The following is a 24,342-nucleotide window of genomic DNA, read 5'->3' on the forward strand; positions in this document are numbered from 1 at the left end:
TTCTTGTCTGACCCCTGCCCCTAATCCATCCAGTGCAACAAATGCATCAGAGCTGCCTTTTTTCGAGGCATTTAGGTGATGCGTGTGCATGTCCAAGTTTGAGGAATGCTAGCCATAGCTCCGTCCAGAAGTGCTCTTAAGTTTGTGAGTGTTTGTCTTATTTGGCAAATATTCACTGAAGGCTCGTGTTCCCTGTGCTTCTGTGGGAGCTATCAAAGCAAAAGGCACAGCCTTTGCTCCTCCATTGACTGACAGCTTCATACATTTGGCCCCTGGAGTGGTCATGACAGAAAGACGGCTGTTCCTCATCGCTGTTGGCCACCGATAACCACTGCTAGAGCTGGCTTCTGCTGACGCTCGGGATTCCTGCCACAGGTCAGGGAAGTTGGGCTGAAAGATAAATCTGAAAGCTGTTTGTTTGGTCGCAATAGCCAGATGACATGGAAGTTAGATGTGCTGTGTTTAAGCATTTCTCAACACCCTGTGGGGCAGCATCTTTGAAAAGGAAAGGGACTCCCTTCTAGCAGATAGAATATCTTGTTCAGGGCCGTTTCCAAAAGAAGGAGGAGGACACGAAAAGTATCTCCTCGACCTTAAATTACCTTTTCCTCTAATCACCCATCAGCAGGAGAAATGGTGGTGGGTAGAGGAGTTATCCCTTTGCCCTCAATGTTCCAGTCCATGCGGAGCCATTCTGGAAGACAGCTGGTGTGGTTCACAAACCCCCGGTGAATGCCCAGGCCCCACGGCCCGCCTGACACGTTGGTAACATCTACTTGGCCTCCCTCAGCTCCAGTCTTTGCTAAAAACAAAGAGGTCAATGAATAAATAAATAGGTGCATGAGCACTAGACAAGAGAGCACCGGGGGTGGCCACCAGCCGTCCGCGTGTCAACGTGCCTGTGGGAACACAAAGGAAAATGGAAGCAAAATGTATTGGAAATGCCAACTTCAGTCACGGAAAACAACTTTTATATTTTCGCAAATATCAGGTACAGTGAGAGAATTGGCTGTAGCTCTTAATGATACTTGTCAGGATGTGATAGGACCCTGACTTTGCATCCAAGAGTATAGGAATTGTCTTTAGTTTCCTCAGGTTAGGAGAAGCTCATCACAAGAATGGAACATATTCTACACCAATATTTCTTTCCATGGGATTCCACTAGCGCTGGCAGCGAAGAAATGTCCTGGTGTGGCCCAGAGGTCCTTGGCATCTTACAATGTGGCTGCAGTAGTTTCCTAGCACTGCTTGCAACCTAGATATACAGGAAAGTCCACAGTGGCTCTATGGGCAATTCTTTTCTCCAGAGCCTATTCTGAACAATGAAGCCAATTGGAATTAATGTGCTAGGATGGCATCACTGCCTGGAGGGAGGGCGTGACATAATGTAACCTTTTTCCCAGCATGCCCCAGAACATACTCAGCCTCAGCGCGAATTGTCAAGGCCATGGTGCCCCCGGCGAATGCTGGGAAACCCAGCCGGGATGGAGTGCGAGCTCTGCACCATTTGGCAACACAGGGGAGATGCTGTAGACAGGCCACTGGTTGAGCTGAGTCCCATGGTATCACCTGGTGGCATCAGCTCAGTGCCATCATTAGTCCCTGAGAAGGTCCAGCAAAGGGAAGTAGATGATGAGACTCTTAACCCCATTCTAAGATCAAGCAGCAATTAAAAATATCCACCAAAAAGAATTGTTTTTTCCCCCAAAAATTTCCAAGGTAAATCATTATGACACTCCAGGAAACTCCAGTGTTACTGGAATAAACTTGGGCTCTGTTTTGAGGTATGACCATCCTACCCATTCAAAAGAAGAGGGGACTTGGTTCTCTTCCAGTTGGGTAGTTCTAGAGACAACCTTGTACCAAGCCTCCATAATTTGGATTTTCTGGCCACATGGACATGGCTAGTCATTCCAGATGGATGGAATGCTTTCATTTTTGGAATTTTCCTGGGTTAAGAGTGACCTCACAACCTCACAGCTAATAAAAGACCAGCTTGAACAATTTAACCAGGAGGAATATGCCAGAGTCCGTTCCATTTCAGTGCTGACGCTTGTCCTCTGCTGAGCGCTCTAGTCTCCTGGGTGTCTCGGTCGCCCGCCGGGCCTCATGAACTTCACAGAGGCTGGACAGTGACTCATCTCCAAGAAGAAGCAATTCACTGAGGGAAACTGGTTTGAGGTAGGTCTCCAAGAGGAGTCAATGACAATGAGAGCTGGGAATGTGGCCCCAGCTCCAAATGCATGGGCAGGCGAGGCAGGGTCCAGGGCAATGGCCATAAGCCAGGCTTTCCATGACTCAGTGGAAAGGGAGCCAGGCAGCTGCTCAGCTATGGCTCTCTCCATGAGACCACCTGGAACTCCAGTCTTATTTTCACTGAGTTCCAAGCCTTACGACTCCTAGAAGAAATAGCCATTAGTCTGAAATAACATCTGTGGTCCTTGGTTTTTATATCTCCAATCAACTGGTTGCAGACATCATTTTAAGAATTAACTACTTAAACTCCCCCAAATTGTTATTGAGCTTCTACTAGTCTATCACATACTGATAAAGAAAAATATCACATCCAACTGCATATATCTAGCTAGCAACAGAATTTTTTGTTCCTAAACTAGAGACAAAGGGGTTTGGTGTTTTGATGACCACCATTAAAATGATTACCGTTGACATCAAAACAGCATCTTGAGGTCCTGGTTGGTGTCCTCGGTTTCACTGCCAGGTGAGAAGAGCAGGTGAAATTGTCCTCAGAGATTCAAGGAGAATAAGGGTTTGCTTTTGGTCACCCAGCTCAGAAAAGGAAAAGACTCCAACCTGGTTCATCTGCCTTCTTGTCCCATCTGGTCTCCTCTCTACCAGTGGTTCTCAAATTTGAGCATGAGCCAGAATCCCCTGAACAACTTACTAAACACACATCAGTGGCCCCCCGCAACCCCAGAGTTTCTGACTTGGTGGGTAATCTGCATCTCTAACAAGCTTCCAAGTGATGTTGATGCACTTGAACCAGACTTTGAGAACCGTGAATCCTTACCACATGACTTCTTTCATTGTATATTATCACCCTGAGTCTTCAGCTTTCGCCGTGTGGTCAAGTTTGAAGATCTGTAATGGGCAACTATTTCCCTTGTGTTAGAAAGAAATACAGGTTGTAGGCAAACTCGGTGAGGAGTCAACCAAGTTTTCCTCACTATGCTAACAGAACTGGGGGGTAGAGAACTGGCACTATCCTTCATAATTTAAACCCAACCTTCTCCTATTGAGGAAAAGGTTCAACAAAGGTGTCTTTATGGGAGCAGGAGCCACAGGACAGAGCCCAGTCTCCCCATGTGAGCCAGCTGGTTGCACCTCCCCTTCCCAGAAAGGACGCTGCCTTAAGGCAAAAGCAGACAGCCTCAGGCTCCTTGGTTGTGCCACGGTCTCACTGAGCTGCAACAGACACTCAAGTTCAGAATATGCCACTATTGTATATGAACATCATTCTACTTCCTTCATAGAAGTCTGCTTTATGCAAACAGTACAATGTAAAAAAAAAATGCATTTATTTTTAGCTCCTCTATGGGGAAGGCTTATATTTGGGAGCTCAAAATACGTCCAATTTTGAGCTCTGTCAGATTATCCCTTAGAGTAAGTTGTAAAATAGAGCCAACATTCCTCCACTGTGAATGTGCATCCACAGTCAACATCTGCACGACCAGGCCAATGAGCAAATTTAATCCCTCCAAACACAGCAGTGCCACCTGTCACCCAGCCTGGATAGTTCATTTACACACACTCTCAGAACCACAGAACTAACTCTTAAAAAGGGTTGACAAGAGACTTTATGACCAATACAGATGAATTAAAGAGGGCAAGTCCTCAAGGTAAGAGACTACGATAAACGTGCCCGACCTAAAAACGTCCACCAACCAGAGAGAACATGGCAACAGTAAGAAGTTTGAAACGGGTTGTGCAAAAGCCTGAAAGAAGCAGCCACTGTGGAGAGCCATAAGCCTGCGAGTGACTTCCCCTGCAGATCTCCCCATCTCTGGCCAATAAGACTGACACAAAGAAGTGAGACCTTTTCCAAGGTTACTTTTGTCCACTAGCCTCCCTTCTTATTATAGAGCCTTGGGTCAACACAGTGAGGCTGGCCCTCAAGCTTGACCGGTTTGGCTCAACCGAAACTGTGTGTGGTGGAGAGAATGTGGACTTCTGACTCAGCCAGACGGATTCACATTCCAGTCTCACACCACCGCTAGCCATGACATCTTGGAGGAGTTTCTTAATTTCTCTGAGCTTCAGTGTCTTCATCTATAAAGTGGGAATTGGATGGATGGATGGATTGATCCCAATAGGGAAGGAGAGATACATGATGAGATAGAGACATATACATACATATATACACATTTCTGTTATTAAAGGTTAAACAAAGAGGAATTTGTTAAATGTTGGGTATAGCGCCCACTGACATAAAAGCACAGTAAACTCTAGCCCCCTCCCCGTGTGATTTTTCTAGATCTTCCAGCTCCTACCCTTCGTATGCTCGATGTTTAGTAGCAGCACAGTGCCAGAGCACAGAAGTTCAGCATAGCACACAGCTCTTCAAAGGATAGCAAAGAGCGCCTCAGCCTAGCCACGTAATTTGGTAGACCTGGCCTTGTTTAATTACAGATGATTAATTCCAAACATCCCTCTCATGGCCAGGCTCTTAGGCTAACCTGTTTCGCAGGTAGCCCAAAACCTCACTCATCAGCGCCACTAACGAGAAGTGTGGGACATAGTGGATGGCAGCTATGATGAAGAACAGGTCAATTACTAGTGTAAATCAATTACATGTAAAAGAGGGAGGTTCACTTGCTTGAGAGAAGAATTATGTGCAGGTCATTAGAAGCATTCATTTACACACAACGTGCTAATTACAAGTCATTATTAACTAGGACCAATTTCTATAGGATGTTTCCATGCTGAGCTTTAGTTAAATTAATAGGGAATTACTGAATCTGCTTGGAGGTGATCATACTGTGTTTCTTTAGAAGTGTTCTATCATTCACACCAGACCTTCTTCCCAGTGACTGCACGTGAGCAGAGCTTCACAAGTGACTGTGTGCCCTAGCTGCGGGGAGGGTCCGCTCCTTTCGGGTGCATAGTGCTAGAAAAGGGACCCCAGAGGCAGTCAGAAGGGAAGAGGAGAGCCAGACCTCCACATACAGGTGTTAATTACCAGCCCATGAACAGTCTTGGTCTTACTGTCCTTAAAACTAAACAGGTGGAACTAGTTCTTGACTTTACATATCTCAGAGGCTCATGTGACCCCTCTAAATTTTCAAAGCCTCCTACATCAGACAGTAACTTGCAAAGGACAAGAGGGCAAAGAGCACGGAGGTGGACTGAAGGGATACGAGACAGTACTGAAACCCCTCCTCCTCAGCCAAAAGCTTCATAACCCCACATCATTCTCGAGTTCAATAAATTCTTACGGAAACCAAGTCGGGGAATATTTTCATCCTCCTGAATATGTTATATTTGGAGTGGATTTCCTGTTTTCAGTACATGCTTGTCTGTGCAACCTTCTGATCACTTAGGCAGGTGTGATGGAATGACCCTACCAGTGGGAAGCCTCCGTCCTCCAGAGAGGTATTGATCACAGCCCACTGCGCGGGCGGAAAGATACCCAAGTGACCATTAGACCTCCTACATCTTCACCGTCTCTTTCTCTGGGATTGCAACAACCTAGGTGTAATGGGAAAAAAATGCAGAAGAGAGGAAGATCAACTAGTTGTGTTCTATAGCGTCTAGTCTATGCGTCTTTAATTTAAAAGGTTATCTACTAAAATGTTCAGCTGTTGTGGCAGTTTGGCAATTCCTTGAAGAGTTACACCTCAAATTATCAGAAGATCTGGAATGCCACTTCTAGGTCCATACCCCGAAAATTGAAAGCAGGGACTCAAACAGGTACTGGTGTGCCCACATTCATTATAGCATTATTCACAATAGCCAAAAGGAGCAAACAACCCAAGTGGCCATCAACAGATGAATGGATAAACAAAAAAAATACGCATACAATAGCATATTGTTCAGCCTTAAAAAGGAAATCCTGTCCCATGCCACAATACGGATGGCCTTTGAGGACATTACGCTAGGCGAAAGAAGCCAGACAGAAAAGGACAAATATAATATGATTCGACTTACATGAGGTGTCTAGAATAGTGAAATTCAGAGAGACAGAAAGGAGAATGGGCTGCCGTGGGCTGGGGCAAGGAGGAAAATGGTGAGTTATGCTCAACGGGTCCAGAATTTCTGCTTGAGGTGATGAAAAAGTTCCGGAAATGGGGTACCTGGTTGGCTCAGTCGGTTATGTGTCCGACTCTTGATTTTGGCTCACAGTTCGTGAGTTCAAGCCCTGATGACAGTGTGGTGCCTGCTTAGGATCCTGTGTCTCCCCCTCTCTCTGCCCCCCTCCATTCTTTCTCTTTCTGAAAATAAATAAAGAAACTTTTAAAAAACGCTCTGGAAATGGATAGTGGTGATGGCCGCACAATGCCATGAATATACTTAATGCCACTGAAGGATACATTTACAAGTGGTTAAGATGGCAAATTATATGTTAACGTATGTTTTACTACAATCATAATCTTTTAAAAAGATTATGTAGAATGCTAGTGCATGGACCCAGGCACCGGCTTATAAAAGGAAGGGCGATCAGAAGTTGGCAGTGTCTGGAGAAGCGCCATGGTGGTCGATCGGGAGGGTGGGGGGCACGGCCCAGCCCTTAACATGGAAGGCTTGAGCGCCTGGCCGTGGGGGGGTTGCATCAAGAGAAAGCGAACCAGCCCAGGTGGATCTTCTTTTCTGTGCAGGTTCCAGCACAGCCAGTCCCACAGGAGCCCAGCAGGAAAGACTACGAGACCTACCAGCCGTTTCAGAATTCCACGAGAAACTACGACGAGTCCTTCTTCGAGGACCAGGTCCACCATCGCCCTCCCGCCAGTGAGTACACCATGCACCTGGGACTCAAGTCCACCGGCAACTATGTCGACTTCTACTCAGCTGCCCGTCCCTACAGTGAACTGAACTATGAAACTAGCCACTACCCGGCCTCCCCCGACTCCTGGGTGTGAGGAGCGGGCGGCACGAGGCGCTCCGGGAACAGTGCATGTGCATGCATACCACAAGACATTGCTTTTTTTTTTCCCCCTGCAAATTTAGTTTGTTCAAGCCTGTTCCGTAGGAAGGCTGTGATAACCAGTAAGGAAATATTAAGAGCTATTTTAGAAAGCTAAATGAATCGAAAGTTAACTTGGAAGTCAATAGGAAGCTAAAACGATCCTAAATATGACATCGTGCAACACCTTTCTAGTTTGAGCTGTAGAGTATAAAAAGTGCTTTATATTGAACGTGGCTGAAGGCAGCAGAGGAGACGGTCGGGGTGGTGGGGCGTGAAGGTTGCAGTTAAGCACAAGGCACAGTGTAGTTCACACACTTTAGAGGGACGGCTTCTCACGCTTTGTTTACTCTCTTCATCCGTTGTGATTCTAGGCTTCAAGTTGCATTGGGGTTCCTCTGTACAGCAAGATGTTTCTTGCCTTTTGTTAATGCATTGTTGTAAAGTATTTGATGTACATTACAGATTAAAGAAGAGAAGCGCATTGTGTATATTACACCATGCCGTGTTTCCTCATCTATGGTTCTAAATATTGCTTCAATTTCAAACTTTTGAAAGATGTATGGATTTCCAGTTTTTCTTTTCTTTTCTTTCTCCCAGTATGTTTTAACAAAAAAAAAATGGGAAAAAAAGGAATATTTAGCAGTATTGTTCGTTCTGATATGTGAATTTGTTTGTGGCAAGTAAGCAAGGCATTCAGCAGTTTCTGACAATTAACATACATCATTCCACACTCCTTGTCAACAAAGTGCTTTTTCACTGCCTAAAATTTTAGATGTAGATATTTGAAATAGATTTTTTCATTTATACCAGTTTTCTTTATGATGATACAGTGTTAAAAGAAAATAAATTACAATTGATCTGTCATCCATATTTGCTAAGAATGTCTATTTCCAAGGACCCTATCTTACAAAATACACATTCTTGCCTGTGTGTCTGTGCGTGTGTGGGTGTGTGTATGTCCACGTATGTATAAAAATGACCTGTGTGAGATTTTGTTTTGATAGAAGCTACTTCATTCGCTGTTCATCCTGTACAAGCTTTGTTTCTGGTTTTCGGTATAAATGTACATCACTTTGTTCTTCTCGTACCTCCATCTATTCTTCTGACCATCTAGTGACTCAGGATATTAGGCCAGTTGAAGTGAAGTTATAGGATTTTCACACATTCACACATTCTTGGACACCACCTCTTTCTACAGGTCCATTTCCTTCCACGTTTTATGCCCTGGGAACACAATAAACCATGGCCAACTCAATAATTTCACTTTGGGGCCAATTACTTGAAGTATCAAGAAATGTAAACTGCTCGCCTTATTACCCCCAAACTTTCTGTTCATGTGGCAGGGAGCAGTGGACCATTATGGATTAGATTATTAAAATTGAACTTGAAGCCAATGTTAGAATAGTGGTTAACAGAGCTAAGAAATAAGGCTAACCATTTACAAGGACACGGGCTGTGGGTAAATCAGCTTTGCTCTTAGATGCAAGTGACTGAGGCCAGTAGGTGCCTAGTAAATGTTAACTGTTCTTGGAAAAAATAAAAATTAAATAACAAAAGAAATTGGCTGACCATCTTCCTTTAAAACTTCCTCCCCTTCACTCTACATAGTTGAATTCAGCGCAAAGTCCAAGATCAGTGGTTCCTTCTCCAAATTTAGCACCAATCAAAAAACTTGTTTTGTTCAGGTGTATTTTTGCAAATGAAAAGCTGATTTCCAAAATAGAGCAGGAGACACAAATTTGCTTTTGAACTGTCCTGTAAATTACCTGCAAGTTGGACCCTGTTGCACTGTTTATTCTAGGACTGGATTCAGCATTGGTGGGTTCCCTCACAGGAATGCTCCAGCCCCCGTGCAGAGACAGAAAATTAGCACTGAGCACAACGTGTCCTCCTCATCCGTGAACTAGTGAAGTTCATCGAGGCAGAGGTTATGGCATAGACATGACTTATCCATAACCTAGTAGCTGGTTTAACTTTTCCAAAAGTGAATGATAGGACTCATTCCTGGCTTGAGTTGTGCATGGAGAAATGACTGCATGTGCTGAAAAGCCCTCCTAGTGGGAACTGTATATTTTCCTTTATACTCTTTGAGTCCGAGAATTCCCTGCATCTGCGACCTGGGAAGACTAAAGATGCCTCTGCTGCCCGTGATTCTTTGACAGCATGTGGTGCCAGGCTGAAATGAACCAATTCAGCCAGGAGCCTCTGGCTTCAGAGGTAGAGGTAGGAAAAAGAAAATTAGAAGTGCTGTAGTTACTCAAACCAATCGTGTTCTCCTTTTCATACACACACACACACACACACACAGAAGTAAATAAGGAGACAGTAAGAAATGATTGATAGATAAATAGAAGATGATGTAGATAGGTGGTGATGATTGATAGATAATAGATAGATGATAGATAGATAGACGATGGATACTAGATAGATAGGTAGGTGAGTAGGTAGATGATAGGTGAGATTTTACATAAACCGTGAAATAACCTAAAGTCCCCACAGGTTCCCTTGGCAACGAACATTGATCAGCTGGTAATTTATTATTAAATTGGATAATATTGGATAAAAGCCCCAAATGGCAAGAAACTTTAGTTTGTTTTTGCTTTCATTGTACTGAAGTGACCAGGTGTGATACTAACCCCCACCCAAGTCCCCGCAGATAGTTGCCTCTTGGGTCTGTAAGAACCTCCAGATGTCAGATTATTTACTGAGATGGGAATGGTGTTTTTCAGAGCAAAGGAGGGAGGAAAGGAAACTAGAATTTTTTTTCCTCTCAGTCCTTGTAGTGGACCATACGTACGCCCAGTACATTTAACAGTTTGTACAATCTGGACGTTATGTATGAGAAAGAGACCTGGTTTTTCTTCACCTGAGAGTTTTGATCACCAAGGACTGATTAAAGGGACACTTAAAACTATACCCCCTTCAATGATATTAATATTTTAAAATAAGATCTTTCATATTGACTCAGGTTTAATAGCACACATTTACGTTTTAATCCAAATGATCAGTTGTGAGTTAGATGAGAAAATACCTAAGAGGTTCATAAGAATTAGGGTGACACAGATACCACATCACACTTGGTGCAGACTAGGTGAAGGTTAACCACTGATGACCCATTTCATATAAGCAAGACACACATTATGAAAACCTGCTGTTAAAAAAAATAAGCAGTGTTTAAATTCAGCAGCAAAACCAACCTCAATTTATTTGCTTTGCTCATTTCTCTGATGTCAGCTCTGCTGTAGGGCCTGATACTGTCCCCCCGTCCTTGAGAACTGTGCCCTTGGAAAGTGAGGTTTGGCTGTCTGAAGACACTATTTTGTCCACCTTCGAGAACCAATTTCCTTCTTGCCTGGTGATTCTGTCCCTCCAGAGAGAAAGTGGCACCTCTCAGGTCAGGATCTTCATGAAAGTGCACTGACCTCCATTCCTTGGAGAGAGCTTGTTGGAAGAACTTAAACACATCACCTCCTCTCTGGGCGAAATGTTGTTTTGTAACCCACAGAGTTAAATAAAAAGAAGGATCTGGGAGTGGGGGGACAATCCTTGGCCATACAAAGTTGAGAGACAAAGACCTCCAGTTCCTTACAAATGACAACACTCCCAAGCCATGAACCTGTGTTCTTCAAACCAGAGAACTGGTACGAGTACCCAGTTTAGGACTGGCAAGGCAGGCACGTGACCTCCGTGTCTTCACCAGTTCAATAGTAAACAACCGGGCTGCACCTATGGTCTCCTCAAACACAAAGAATGAAGTAGTTTTAAAAAAAAGCAAGCAAGCAAGCCAACCAACCCACATTTCTGAGCACACTAGATAATGGTGAAACTGGGGTTTTGAGTCAAGGGTTTGATCCTCAGTTAAGACAATGGAATTCTTGGCATGAACTTCAACAGTGGCTACGTTAGCATCACACATTTTAAAATTTTTACAATATTTCATTTCTTGGTTCCTCAATAAAATGAAGACAAAAGCTTTGATGAATCAGCACCTGGTACTCTGTACTACAATGTGCATGCAAAACTGAGACATCATCTCAGGTGGTGCTGACACCCATCATGAGAGATGACAGAACATACACATAATACTCTAGAGTGTCTTCACTAATGCACCATTAATGTTTGGGGCTGAATAATTCTTTGGAGAAATAGGGGAGATGCAGCATAGGATACTTAACAGTGTCTCTGGCCTTTACCCACTGGATGCCTATAGCACCACCACCTGCAGTTGTGACCATCATAACAGACTCCAGATATTTCCAAATATCCCCTGGGGCGGGGCTACATCAGCCCCAGTCAGAACCACTGCTCTGGTGCAATGCACAACATCCTAACTACAACTGAGCATAAGGAAGGAAAAAGATGCACTCCCAGGTGGGCGATCTGAGAACACAAGGCAGAGGAGATGGTATTGGGCTGGAACTTAAAGGACGGATAGGCTTCTGATGAGCAATATTGGAGATGTTTCTGGAAAAAATGCAAGTGAAGATGTGGAAAGTATGGGGAATGGACAGGGAACAGAATGCAACAAAATTAATTCTAAAATGAGGAACGGGAAGAGCAGGGAGAGAGAGACAAGGCAGGCTGTGAACAAACTTGAGGCTCCTGAAAGCCATTTTATAGAACACTAAAGATTTTTCATAGCATTTTACAAAAATTCGGGGGGGGGTGTGGTGGTTGTACAGGTAAGGTCTAGATCAGTGGTTCTCCAACCGTGCATCAGAATCACCTGGAGCACATCACCTGAACAATTTGTTCAGACGTTGAGTTTATGAGTGCATAGGGCTGGGACTGGCAGAGAACTTTCATTTCTAACAAGTTCCCAAGTGATATTGGTGTTGCTTGTCCAGGGACTATACTTTGAGAACCCCTGGTCTCGAGAGAGATCACTTCTGAAACTTAGAATAATCTAGAACCTTGTTACTTAAAGTATAATCTGGGGGACTGCAGCCTCAGCATCACCCAGAAGCATATCAGAAGTGGAGAATATCGAGTGCCACTCCATACTTTCTGTGTCCGAATCTGCCTTTTCATAAAATCCCCAGACGATTCATAAGAACATTAAACTTGGTAACAATGATCCAGAAAACATAAGACCATGAGCTAGGAGAAAACTAACATGAAATGTTGCAGTTGTAAAATTCACAGTACTTGGTGAGTGCTGGGTGAGTGCTGGAGGAACCCAACGATCCCTCTAAGATGTGAGCTTGGGTGACCGGAAGCCCAGCAGGGGATAATCCACTGGTAATAAGGAAGAAAAATCTTTCTGACAAGGAAAATCCACTCCATGTTGGACATATTACAGATGTTGATGGTAGATCCAGGGAGAACGTTGCAACAGGCAGTTGAAATGCAACCAGGATGCTGAACGAGAGGCACAAGATTTGGTGCCGAGAGGTGGAAAATGGCACGGATAGAGCAGTCACGGAAAAGGGGAGGTAGAGAGGAGAGCATCACGGGGATGATGAAGGCTCATTGGCAACCAACATGATACAGGAGTACACAATAGCATATTGGAGGTGGGGTTTGGGGAGAACAAGACCAGTGTACTGTTGTCAAAATCAGGGGGAATTTCATATAAAGAGAGTGGAAAGTATCACTGGTGGGCACTGATACCAGAAGATGACAAGAAGGAAGACAAGAAGGAAGAAACCTGTGAGTATTGTAATTCGGAGACCACACAGGGCCTTAGTGGGTAACTCCAGTGGCAGGTTAAGGAGACTGAATAGCAGGGGAGGGGGCAGAGGACTGGGAAGCTTAGCAATGAGCTGTTGATTGTGACAAGATGCCGGCTTGAGACAATCACAAATGGAATGAAGAATTATTTTAGGGCAGCAAAGCAAACTTGTAAAGCAAGGTTCCATGCTCATACAAATGGTTTAAGAACAACTCCTTCAGTGTGTGCAGCATTTTAGTGCTTTCCTGGTGTTTTAAAAATGTTCTGCTTGTCCCACTCACTACCAGGTAGGCTCATATTATAACCTGCCCTGTTTTGGAGATGAGGGGAGTAAGACTCGGTGATACCACGTAATTGGCAACTTTTGCTGCTGGACATAAAATCGAGGCTTTTTCACCATAGACCATAACAGCAGGATGGCTCTTTCTGGGACGGTGATGTTCAAGCAGTGGCTTCAGATAGGATTAGGAGTCATGAAGCAAAGGGGCCATGGGGAGAGGAAAGCCTGATTCCCCAGGGCCCACTCTTTGCTCAACACCATGGAACCAGGCTCTCAGGCAGTGGGACTCCAAGGTCTGAGAGGAGGGTGTCTGTCTGCGGACCCCGGCATTTGTCCACCACACGTCCTATACAACCAGTGCCTTCCACATCAGTTACTGCTGCGGGGTAGTCATCCTCAATACCCCACCCAACTCCCATCTGCTCCAGGCTATTTATTCTCATTTCTCGTATGCCCAACCTACCCTAAGCCTGAACTTCATGGAGCCAACACGATGTTTTTGTTCAGAAATTCTAGTTTGGGAGCGTGTCCAGTCCATGACCACAACCTCCCTTAGTGAACAGCTCAGCAGAGAAGCCTGGTGTCCATCTCCAAATGGCCACAATGTGTCTTCATGCTCTCAAAATTAAGACCAGACAGCTATGAGATAACCACACAGTTAAGTCACAGAACAAAGTGAATTGGCCTTCACTGAAACTAAACCTAAATCACTGGCCATGTGAAAAGTGAATTTGAACTACATGAGCTAAGTTGTCATCGATGGAAAAATTATTACAATACCACTGACTTTTTTCATATGCAACTCTTTATGGTCAAGGATAGAAATCACACATGTAAAATTTGATCTAGACTCATTCTGTTTACCTGTTTTATACAGAACACTCCAAAGTTAGCATTTTTTTAAAAAGAAAGAAAGGGAGGTGGCTGGATGGTTCAGTTAGTTGAGCGTCTGATGTTAGCTCAGGCCATGATCTCGGGGCTCGTGAGTTCGAGCCCCACACTGGGTTCTTGGCTCAGCACAGGGCTCACTTTAAATCTTCCATCCCCCTTTCTCTCTGTCCCTCCCCAACTCGTGCTCTTTCTCTCAAAAATAATAAACGTTAAAAAAAATAAAAAGAGAGAAAGATTTATTTTCTTCAGGAATTTTCAATCGGATTGGGCTCCATGAAGACAGCTCGGCCCTGCTCCCCTCCACTTGGAAGCATCCTGGAGGCTAGAAGCCTGGACTGGAACCACTTAAAGGTTCAATCACTTAGTATCTGTCTGGGACGACTCAACTAGCTGGGGCAGGGGGAACTTCAGCTCTCAGGCATCCTGTGAAGTATCTCCACGTGCTTGTCCAGCAGAGATGGTTCAGTGGGCCAGTCTTCTTATATATTATCTCAAGGTTCCCAAAGTCTATGTCCCAAGAGAAAGAACCAGGCTCAAAAGTCAAAATGCATTCCATTAGTCAACGCACTAGCAAAATATTGCTCAGTTCCAGAGGGTAGGGAAGGAAATGGACTGTATCTCTTGATGGGGTGGGGGGAAGATTCTAGCAGAGCATGCAGGGATGGAAACACAGGCGTTGCCTTTTTCAGACGGTCTCCCACAAAACTGATAACACTTTGCCTTAATAGGTTCAGCTTCTTTCGAACTTTGGCCAATATTTCTTAACAGCAAAAGCAATGAGTTTTACTATCAGAAGTTACAAACAACTAATACAACTCACGAAAATGGGATAAAAGGCCATGTAATTATGTCAGAAGGAAGAGTTTGGATCTTGGGCTTGTGTTTCCACCAGCTGGATGAGAACAAGGAAGCACGTCATGATTCTTAGTCTTAGCAGCCATCTTGTCACTGTGAGGGGCCCAGAAAAAGCTGAAGTCAAAGCTGAGGAAGGCAGAGTAGATAGAACCTGGCTCTCTTCTCAGAGCACAGGAGAATCACCAAATTCCCCAGAATATTCCACAACAGACAACCATTAAGTACTCGCCCCCACATTCTAGAGACTTTCCCCTGACCTCAGCTGAGAAGTAACAGAAGGCTGGACGGATGAAAGCCATCTCAAGGTAGAGTTAAATATTCACATCATCATTTCCTTACAGTAAGAGTATATTTTCCTAAAATTCAGTAAAATAGAATTTAAAAAAAAACACAAGTACCAATTTTGGTAAGCATAGAGACATTCCGTGGACACATTTTCTAGCCATTGTCCTAATATACCTTATTTTTTAATCACAAGTAAAATGTGCTGCAAATTCATACGGGTTTGAAACTATACCGTTGCCTCGGTACACTAGCAATATCAGCTGATTTGGGGTTTTTAAGCAATTTTGTTCATGCGTCATGATCTATAACCAAAGAGATCAAATGGAATCAAATGGAAGGTGATTAAAGGTTTGGAAAAGTGAGGCGTACTGAGCAATGATGCAGCTTTCCCCTGTGTTGGGTTGTCTTTGGGGACGCACAGTTTCAGAATGGGAATGTCTCCAAGTTACATGGCCCTTTATCACTCCCTCTTCTGCTAGCACACCCCCCCACACACACACACACATTATCAATACAGTGGCACCGCCGCTTTCTCTGTTTCCCAAATTCCCAGCCCCACACTTCGGAGGTGAGCTGGCCAACACTGGTCCTTGGGCCCCTGTGAAGATAGAGTACTCGGCGCATTCGCAGCCAGTGAAACGCTGATACAGGTGAATGGCTTCAGCTTCTAATTGCCAGGTGCCTGCGGACAGGTGCTATAATGGGTCCTCCAGTGATGCTTCCGTGGCCCTGATGCATTCATGAGCTCCCTTAGGGAAGAATTCCAACCAGATTTTCTGCTCACTCAAGACCCAAGATTCTGAAGGGCAGCTTTACTTGTTTTCCCAAGAACTTTTAAACCTAAAAAGAAACGGCTGAGAATGACAGAACTGATGTCCGTGCGTGCTGATGGCACCGACAAAGCAAGGTCAGGACCCAGGAGAAAGGGTCAGTAAACTGTGTTATGAAATGGACATAGGTGCAAGGAAAACTGTTTTTAGGTGGAGTCAGAAATGAGATTGATGGAAAGTTTGTTGGGAATCCGGTCACTAGCCCAGTTACTAAGTAATCTGAGGAATTTTATGTCATTAATTTTGACCCTAGTAAAGTTGTAAAGATAGAGCTGACCATAGAAGTAGGAGAGGAGATCAGAGTTTGTAAATCTAATAGGACTCTATCAAGAAATATTTCCATCTTCTTAATATGTATACACAGATCTCATTTAATCAAGGTTGCAGGGTCCAGCAAATAAAAATATAGGCGTCCAGTTAAAATGGAATTTCAGTGAAACAGCCAATAATTTTTTCAGTTTAAGTAATGTCCCGTGCAATATTTGGAACATACTTACACTGAACAGTTGAAAGAGAGAAAGAGAAACCCCTTTGACCTATAGAGCACTTGCCAATTTCTGTGCTATAAGTGCACCCGCCACGACCAATTTCAAACTGCCGATTTGATGCTAGTGAATTCAAAACCGGAAGTGGCAACACGTCATTTCCAAGGTACAGATAAAGCAGACAAAATAACCTCAAGAGCACAGGTAATAAAAATGTAATCAGGTTGTGCTGGTTACTGATTATTTATTACCTTTATTTCTTATATAACTCTAAATTTAACTCTAAATTTTTATAATGCGATACGTGGTATGGCCGGATTCAACATCCAGCTTACATATTGCTGAAAAGGTAACAATCTGGTCTCGTGAGCTATACAAGACTCCTCTTGCACACCACCCCTTGTGACACCGTAAGTGGCTGTCCGAACGAACATTAACACTCACTCATTCCGCCAACCTTTACTGAAGTTGCCATGTAAGAGTCATGATACCACGCTCCTTGGGAGACAGATCTAACAAGGATCACGGTGCTGTGGATAACCACCCGCAGCTCGCCAAGGTGGCAGGTCCTCATGGAGGCGACGTCTTCCCGGCAGGTGGAGGGCAGTGCTGCCGTCACCCACGCTAGTGTGGAGCAGCAGGGACGGGGGCAGGGTTAAGGGCAGCAGAGGTAGAGCCCTGCTCCGGCAGGAGAAATGCACCTGCGGACAAAGGTTGGGAAGCTCTTGGGGTGGGGACAGAGCTGTCAGCAGGCTTGCAGGACAGAAGAAAGGAAAGCCTGCAGGTGGACGCAAATGAAGAAGAACTGAGGAAAGGCACTGTGTTCAAGAGCGATTGGCAAAGCAGAGGACAAGGTGGCACCTTGGCACCCCTCTCTGCCTGGATCCCCCCCGCCCCCGGACCAGCAGCAGGTAGCACAAGACAGACCCGGTGCCTGGGCCACTCGTGTCGTAGGGCTCATAAGCCTCGGATTCTGGAACAGCCCAGAGAAGGGAAAGCGGCCATGAAAATGACATATCGCATTTCTTCTTTTAGAAAAATAAAGACGTAGAACACTGTTTGCAACCTTTAGCGCTTTGTGGCAACCGTTCCCATCACCAGCAACGATGTCGCGCTGTTCACGCTGCTAGACCAAATTATCACACATTTAGTGGTTTAAAACAAGAGATATGTATTACTTCTGGAGGTCAGAAATCCAAGATGGGTTGGCAGAGTTGTGTTCCTTTCGGGGGCTTTATGGGAAGGAATCCACTTCTTTTTGTAGCAACTGTAAGCCACCTGTGTTCCTTGGCACCATCTTTAAAGCCGGCGGAATGGCATCTTCGATCAAATCTTTTCTCTGTCTTCCACCTCTCTCCTTTCTCTTATAAGGACTCTTCTGATGACATTAATAGTGTCCCCAACTCAAGCTCTTTAACTTACGTCTGCAAAGTCGTTTTGCCATGCAAGGTGACGTATTCACCAGTTCTAAAGATCAGCACGTGGACATCTTTAGGGAGTCTTTATTCAGTCTACCACATCAGGCTCTTGCTATAATATCATCGTTGAATTCATGTAAAAAAAAAAAAGTCTTAAAATGGCTTCTAACTGTATTAATACCTAGATTCAGAAACTAAAGCCTTAAAGCAATCTAGTTTATACTAAATTCTTGGGGAGGGGCATAAACTCATTTGTTTCCTATAGTAGTATACTTCCAAAATCTCTGAACAGGTGGAAATTCTCATACACGTTTCTGGTCAAAAAAAGAAAAGATTTCCTTTGTTAAATTTATTTATGTTAATCAATATTCATGCATCTTGAGGTGGGGTGGGGGAGGATAGATTAAATGCAAATAAAAGGAACAGGAGGTAGAGGAAAGGGAAACCCTTGCAGAAGTGTAACAAAAGGTCCCAGCGTTTGAATTTTTTGCCCGGGTTATCGAGGTATGATTGCCAAAATTGTTAGATATTTACAGTGTACAATGTCATGATGTGATATATGTATCCTTTGTGAAAGGATCCCCCCCATAGAGTGATTAACCTGACTTACATTAAATTCTGCTCTGAACTGGAATCATGATTATAATGAGGAGCCTTACATTTTTAAGTCTTATCCAATATACAGTGAAATAGGCTTATTCGCAGACTGGTCTGCTTACCGCAGGGGTGGATGAAAGTTCCCAGCGTGGGCAGGAGTCAAGGTATAAATGTCCAAAGGGGATCCCTAAAGCCTGGTTCTCTAAGGGCACATGGCAAGAACGCTCTCATAGCACCTGGAGGTAAGCCCCCGCCCCCCATTCCTGCAGGCCCCCGCTTCCTGACCTGAGTCACGATTCTGAGGCCTCACTCTGGCTTTGCCCCATGGCCCCACCATCTCATGTCTAGATGCTTCTTTGGCTCCAGTGAGAGCAATGTGTCAACAAAGAAGGGTTGCATTTTGCTCCCTCAGCACCAAAATGTGAAAGAGATTGGTTTCCACTGAAATATGCCCCCCCTTCACATACTCGAGCCATAAACCCCAGTGTCTCAGAATGTATCCTTATTTGGAGACAGGCTTGTTAAAATGGTAAGTAAGCTAAAACGAGGTCGCTGAGGGGGACCCCGATATACCTTGTTTTTTACGACGGGTGGCCTTACAATGAGATGAAACTTGGACACAGACACGCACAGAAGGCGGACGAAGCGAGGACCCAGGGAGAAGATCCCCTGCAAGCCAAGGAGAGAAGCCGTGGAAGAAAGCCACCCGGCCGACGCCTCCAAATCCCAGCCTCCAGAACCTGAGAAAATAGATTTCTGTTGTTGAAGCCTCTGGTCCCGGCTATTTGGCCACGGCAGCCAGAGATGACTGATACAGGGATCAAAGGCCGGCACCCATGAAGCCAATCAGCTTATGGAAAAGTCGAAAAAACGAAACATGCCCTCGAGCAACAAGTCTTCCGTCTTGATGGGTACTCGGTGAGAACTGTATTTGAAAGCAGGCTGACATCTCGTCCTGAGGCCATTCAGCAGGCCACTGACGAACATCCCAGCTTCGGAAACTGGGCTCCCTGTTGCTTCCCCAAACATCACAGCGTTTCCTGACTCAAGGCCGGTGTTCCTGCTGAGAAGCCAGGCCCGGAGGGTCCGTGTGCGCCACCCCCAGCTCCAGGGGAGTCCTGGGTGGAAGGCACCCCCCATCTCTCCCTTTCCCTTTTTCCCCCCGCACTCTGTGCAAACCCTTCCATTAGCCCCCAGCCCTCTTCAAGGATCATGCCTTCCCTGGGCACCCCAGGAGCCCGTGAACCTTCTCTCCAGTCCCATTTAAGGATGCGGAAACTCAGCAATCTAAGTGAGATGGAGAATGTGATTTTTTTTTTTAATTTCATAACAAAGTGCCTTAACTTTGTTTACTGAGTTTAGTGTCCCCCAAAGTCATGTTCTCCTGACAGCTCAGAATGTGAGTTTATTTGGAAATAGGGTCTTTGCAGGAATCATCTAAATGATGGAGATGAGATCATACCGAATTAGGGCGGGCCCCAATTCCAAAGAGCATGTCCTTTTAAAAGACAGGACAGAGAAGAATCCCATGGTCTGGTGCAGGCAGAGAGGGGAAGGATGCATCCACGGGCCAAGGAACACCAATTGCCAGCAGCCACAGGAAACAAGAGACGTGGAATAAAATAAAGCGACTGGAAGGAACCAACCGTGCCCACACATCGATTTCTTACTTCTAATCTCCAGAAGTGCGAGAGGGTACATTTCTATTGTTTTAAGGCACTCTGTGGTAATTTGCAATAGCAATCCCAGGAAACCAATGTATTTGTTTAGGTAAGATTACATCTAATTGTAATGGAGACTCTGACCTCATTCTTTAATTTTTTTTAATGTTTGTTTATTTTTTTAATTTTATTTTTTATTTTTTAAAATTAGCATATAGTGCAACAATGATTCCAGGAGTAGATTCCGTAGTGCCCCTCACCCATTTAGCCCATCCCCCCTCCCACAACCCCTCCAGTAACCCTCAGTTTGTTCTCCATGTTTATGAGTCTCTTCTGTTTTGTCCCCCTCCCTGTTTTTATATTATTTTTGTTTCCCTTCCCTTATGTTCATCTGTTTTGTCTCTTAAAGTCCTCATATGAGTGAAGTCATATGATTTTTGTCTTTCTCTAATTTCACCTAGCATAATACCCTCCAGTTCCATCCACATAGGTAGTTGCAAATGGCAAGATTTCATTCTTTTTGATTGCTGAGCAATACTCCATTGAATATATATGCCACATCTTTATCCATTCATCCATCGATGGACATTTGGGCTCTTTCCATACTTGGGCTACTGTCGATAGTGCTGCTATAAACATGGGGGTGCATGTGTCCCTTCGAAACAGCACACCTGTATCCCGTGAATAAATGCCTAGTACAGCAATTGCTGGGTCGTGGGGTAGTTAATGTTTGTTCATTTTTGAGAGACAGAGTGCGAGCAGGGGATGGACAGAGAAAGAGGGAAACACAGAATCCGAAGCAGACTCCAGGCTCTGAGCTGTCAGAGCAGAGCCCGATGGGGGGCTCAAACCCACAAACTGAGGGATCATGACCTGAGCTGAAGCGGGAAGCTTAATGGACTGAGCCACCCAGGCGTCCACAGTTCACTTTGCACTCCCTTTTCTGTCTTACCCTCCCTTCCTCTTTGGCGTTACATCTGGACAGATTGGTAAAAAGACCCTGAGCTCGCATCCTCCTTTGGGACAGTGGGAAACTTAAACCTCCCCTACTTGGGAACTCTCCTGCAGTCCCACCCCTTGGCCACTTACTATAAAGGCCCAAACTCAATGGCTCTGCTCTGCCTGCGTCAACCTGGACCTGCTTGTGCCCACCAGCTCTTCCTAGAAGTCCTTTGAATGAGTAAGAAGCCTCTAAAATTCTCTTGGTTCCTGGAAATCATCGACCTCAATATATCCAAACCCAATATATCCAAACACAGGTGGGGGTCCTGTGTGCATTTGCAGGGGACCAAACAACACTAACAGGGAAGAGGCTCCTCTGGGCAAGACACTGACACCGGTGACTGACAGGCACAGAAATCAGTAGGACCGTAAAGCTTTCACCAGCACCTGTGCCTCCAACCTTCAAGAGCAAGTCGACCAGCCGACCTACCTGTCTCCTCGGCGTTCATAAGGAGACTCTTTATTACACTTACCAGATTGCTGAGTTTCTGCATCCTCAAGCTGACACCAGAAAGAGCCGAGTGATTCTAACAACTTTGCCCCATGATGGCCCCATAGATTTGGTGTCGTATCCATTTTGGCAAGTTTAACTTAATTAGCGAGCAGATGATGGCAGCAATGTAACAGAAAGAAAGAAGAAAGAAAGAAAGAAAGAAAGAAAGAAAGAAAGAAGAAAGAGAAAGAAAGAAAGAAAGAAAGACTGACTCCTGGAAGTCTACATGGTGACTGAGCAGTTCCAAGTATTTCTGTCTTTGCTCCAACTTTGGCTTGCCACAAGCCGCAGGCTTGGCATTTACCTCTTTGGGCCAGATGCTAAATTAAGTTTGAAGACATTTCAGGGATTCATTATTGATCAGGCTTTTGGCACCTGGAGGAGGAACTAAAGAAGCAGCAGCTGTGGTTTCAAAGGTGCCACCTCAAAGCCAAGAGCCACCAAAAATAACAAGTAAACTTTTCAGGTCTACGCGTCCTTGACGTATCAAAGCCGGGTGCTGCCCTGGGCTCTAAGCGGAGATGATTAAGGAAAGCAGGGCTCTCCGTGGCCCCTCCAGCTCCCTGCATGGAAGAAAGTGGCTGCCAGGTCGAATCTTCACATTAAGCAATAATAATAAATCTATGAAGATGTGAGAATGTCTCCCTCCAGGCCTGCGTCTGTCACAGATCTTTGTTGCACGCTAGACTGAGAACCTGACCCAGGCTTCAGTAAGCAAAATGGAATTAATTTACTCCTGTTAGTGAAAAGCCCAGAAGTCAGCAGACTCCAGGCATGGCTGGATAAAGTTACCGTGGGCCTGTTTGTCTGTATGTCTCAATTGTCTCCACCTGTCCTGGCCGCACTATCCAAGTTCAGGTGTAATCAAACCTCCAGGAAGTCTGTCTTCTCAGCTTTAAATCCATGAAGCAAGAATAACTCAAACAAGCCACTGCAAAAATCTTGGGGCATCTCATTAGCCGTTGTGGGGTCACATGCTCATTCCTGAATGAGTTATTAGATATGGGAGAACGGAACGCTCTAGAGACACAAACTGTTTAAAAATTATCATGTTACCAGTCATTAAAATTACCAAACACCGTATTAAGGGCTTTATTGTTTGTGGGGCTCTATCACCCAATGTGGAAGGGCAGGTGCCAAGAGGTTGTCCTGACCAGCTTTGTCCACTGGATAAGTTTTTTTTTTTAATATTTTTTAATGTTTATTTATTTTAAGAGAGAGAGACTGAGAGAGTGTGTACATGCATGAGCAGGGGAGGGGAGGGACAGAGAAAGAGAGAGAGAGAGAGAGAGAGAGAGAGAGAGAGAGAATCCCAAGCAGGCTCTGCACTGTCAGTGTAAAACCTGATGAGGGGCTCGATCTCACAAACCGTGAGATCATAACCTGAGCCCAAACCAAGAGTCGGATGCTTAACTTACTGAGCCACCCAGGTACCCCAGCTGGATAAGTTCTTAAATACCATGTCAGTTTATACCTCAAGCCCAGAAAAATACCACACTCTTCTCTGTCACAGGTGATGGAAGTTGGTAGTGGATTTATACTGATTTATACAAGCAGCTCATTTTTAAATAAAATGCTTTTACACACACACACACACACACACCAAATAATTAACTTTTTTATTAACATTGATATAATACATTATATAGCATTAATATATTAATATTATTCATTTTAATCACCTATTAATTTGGTTTTTATAAAACTTTGATATTAAACATGGTTTAAAATATTAATAAATATTTGATCACATTGCCAAGGAATCTCAGAATCTCAGAGAATCTCAGAGAAGTTAAATAACTTGTCTAAGTTCACATGGTTAGTTGTGGGATTTGGAGAGTTATGTCGGCCTTTGGACTCATATACTTGAGTTGTAGTGGGGCTTGGGGGCCACCGAGTCCAAAGCAGAGTCAAATTTACAGCCTCCCTGACAGATGTTCACCCAGATGTTGTCACCCTTCCAGAGAAGCATGCCAAGTTACGTCAGCCCGAACTAATACAAAAAGGTGCTAGAAAGTTCCCTCTTGTGTTGACCTTGCATCCATTCCACCTATAAATTCTTTTCTCTAGGTGTCTTAGACACTGAGCCCAGTTAATTCAGCATTTTCAGTGTTTTCAACAGTCACATCATGCCCTTGGTGCATCCTAACCTTGAATCAACTAAAACTCCAAGTTGCTTTTATTTTGGGGGGTTTTGCTGGTTTGGGTTTGGCAAGTAGAGTTTCTACGATCAGGACCCTGTCTCCTTGAATTGGACCTGTGCATCTGACCTTCTCAATTGCACTTGGATTCCACCTTGTTTGTTTCAACCCTGCCTTTTTGCATCTTGAGTCGGCATCGGAGCACTTGTCACTGTCATAAACCTGACCTTGTCGGGCTTCACTCGGGTGCGTGTTCGACAGGAGAGAGCCTGTTCGGGGATGTGGAAGTCCAAGCCACTTTTCAGAATTGAAGAATTTTATCAGCAGAGAATATTGCTCAACTTGCTGTTTGCGGGATCCATGCCCTTTAACTTGTAATTGTCCCCCAGATTTTTATTCATTACAATGGATACATTAGAGAGGTGTCAGCACCTCAATCTTAATGTTGTCACAATGTTCTGTCCTTCAAGTGGCAGCCTTCTAAGCCTGGCACTGTCTCACTAATAAGTGGACTTGGACAGGTCACTTTCTTGTCAGAACCTCAGTTTCCCCCGTTGGCAGAAGAGTATTATACTAGATAGACCTCTAA

The 24,342-nt window shown here is 44.5% G+C and overlaps 1 protein-coding gene across 2 annotated transcripts in view; it reads left to right on the forward strand.

Annotated features, from left to right (window-relative positions):
* CTNND2 (catenin delta 2) overlaps nucleotides 1–7,094 on the forward strand; it is a 777,587-nt gene extending 770,493 nt beyond the window's left edge. For both annotated transcript variants that reach the window (XM_047074403.1, XM_047074404.1), the window contains one exon: nucleotides 6,834–7,094. In XM_047074403.1, coding sequence (XP_046930359.1) covers nucleotides 6,834–7,094 — 261 coding nt within the window. The remainder of the gene's footprint in view (nucleotides 1–6,833) is intronic.
* Nucleotides 7,095–24,342: the final 17,248 nt, after the last annotated feature.

The sequence above is a fragment of the Lynx rufus genome, unplaced genomic scaffold (genome assembly GCF_022079265.1).
Source record: "Lynx rufus isolate CCGP_SWC_20201006 ecotype Redwood Valley unplaced genomic scaffold, mLynRuf1.p SCAF_1, whole genome shotgun sequence".
Lineage (NCBI taxonomy): Eukaryota > Metazoa > Chordata > Mammalia > Carnivora > Felidae > Lynx > Lynx rufus.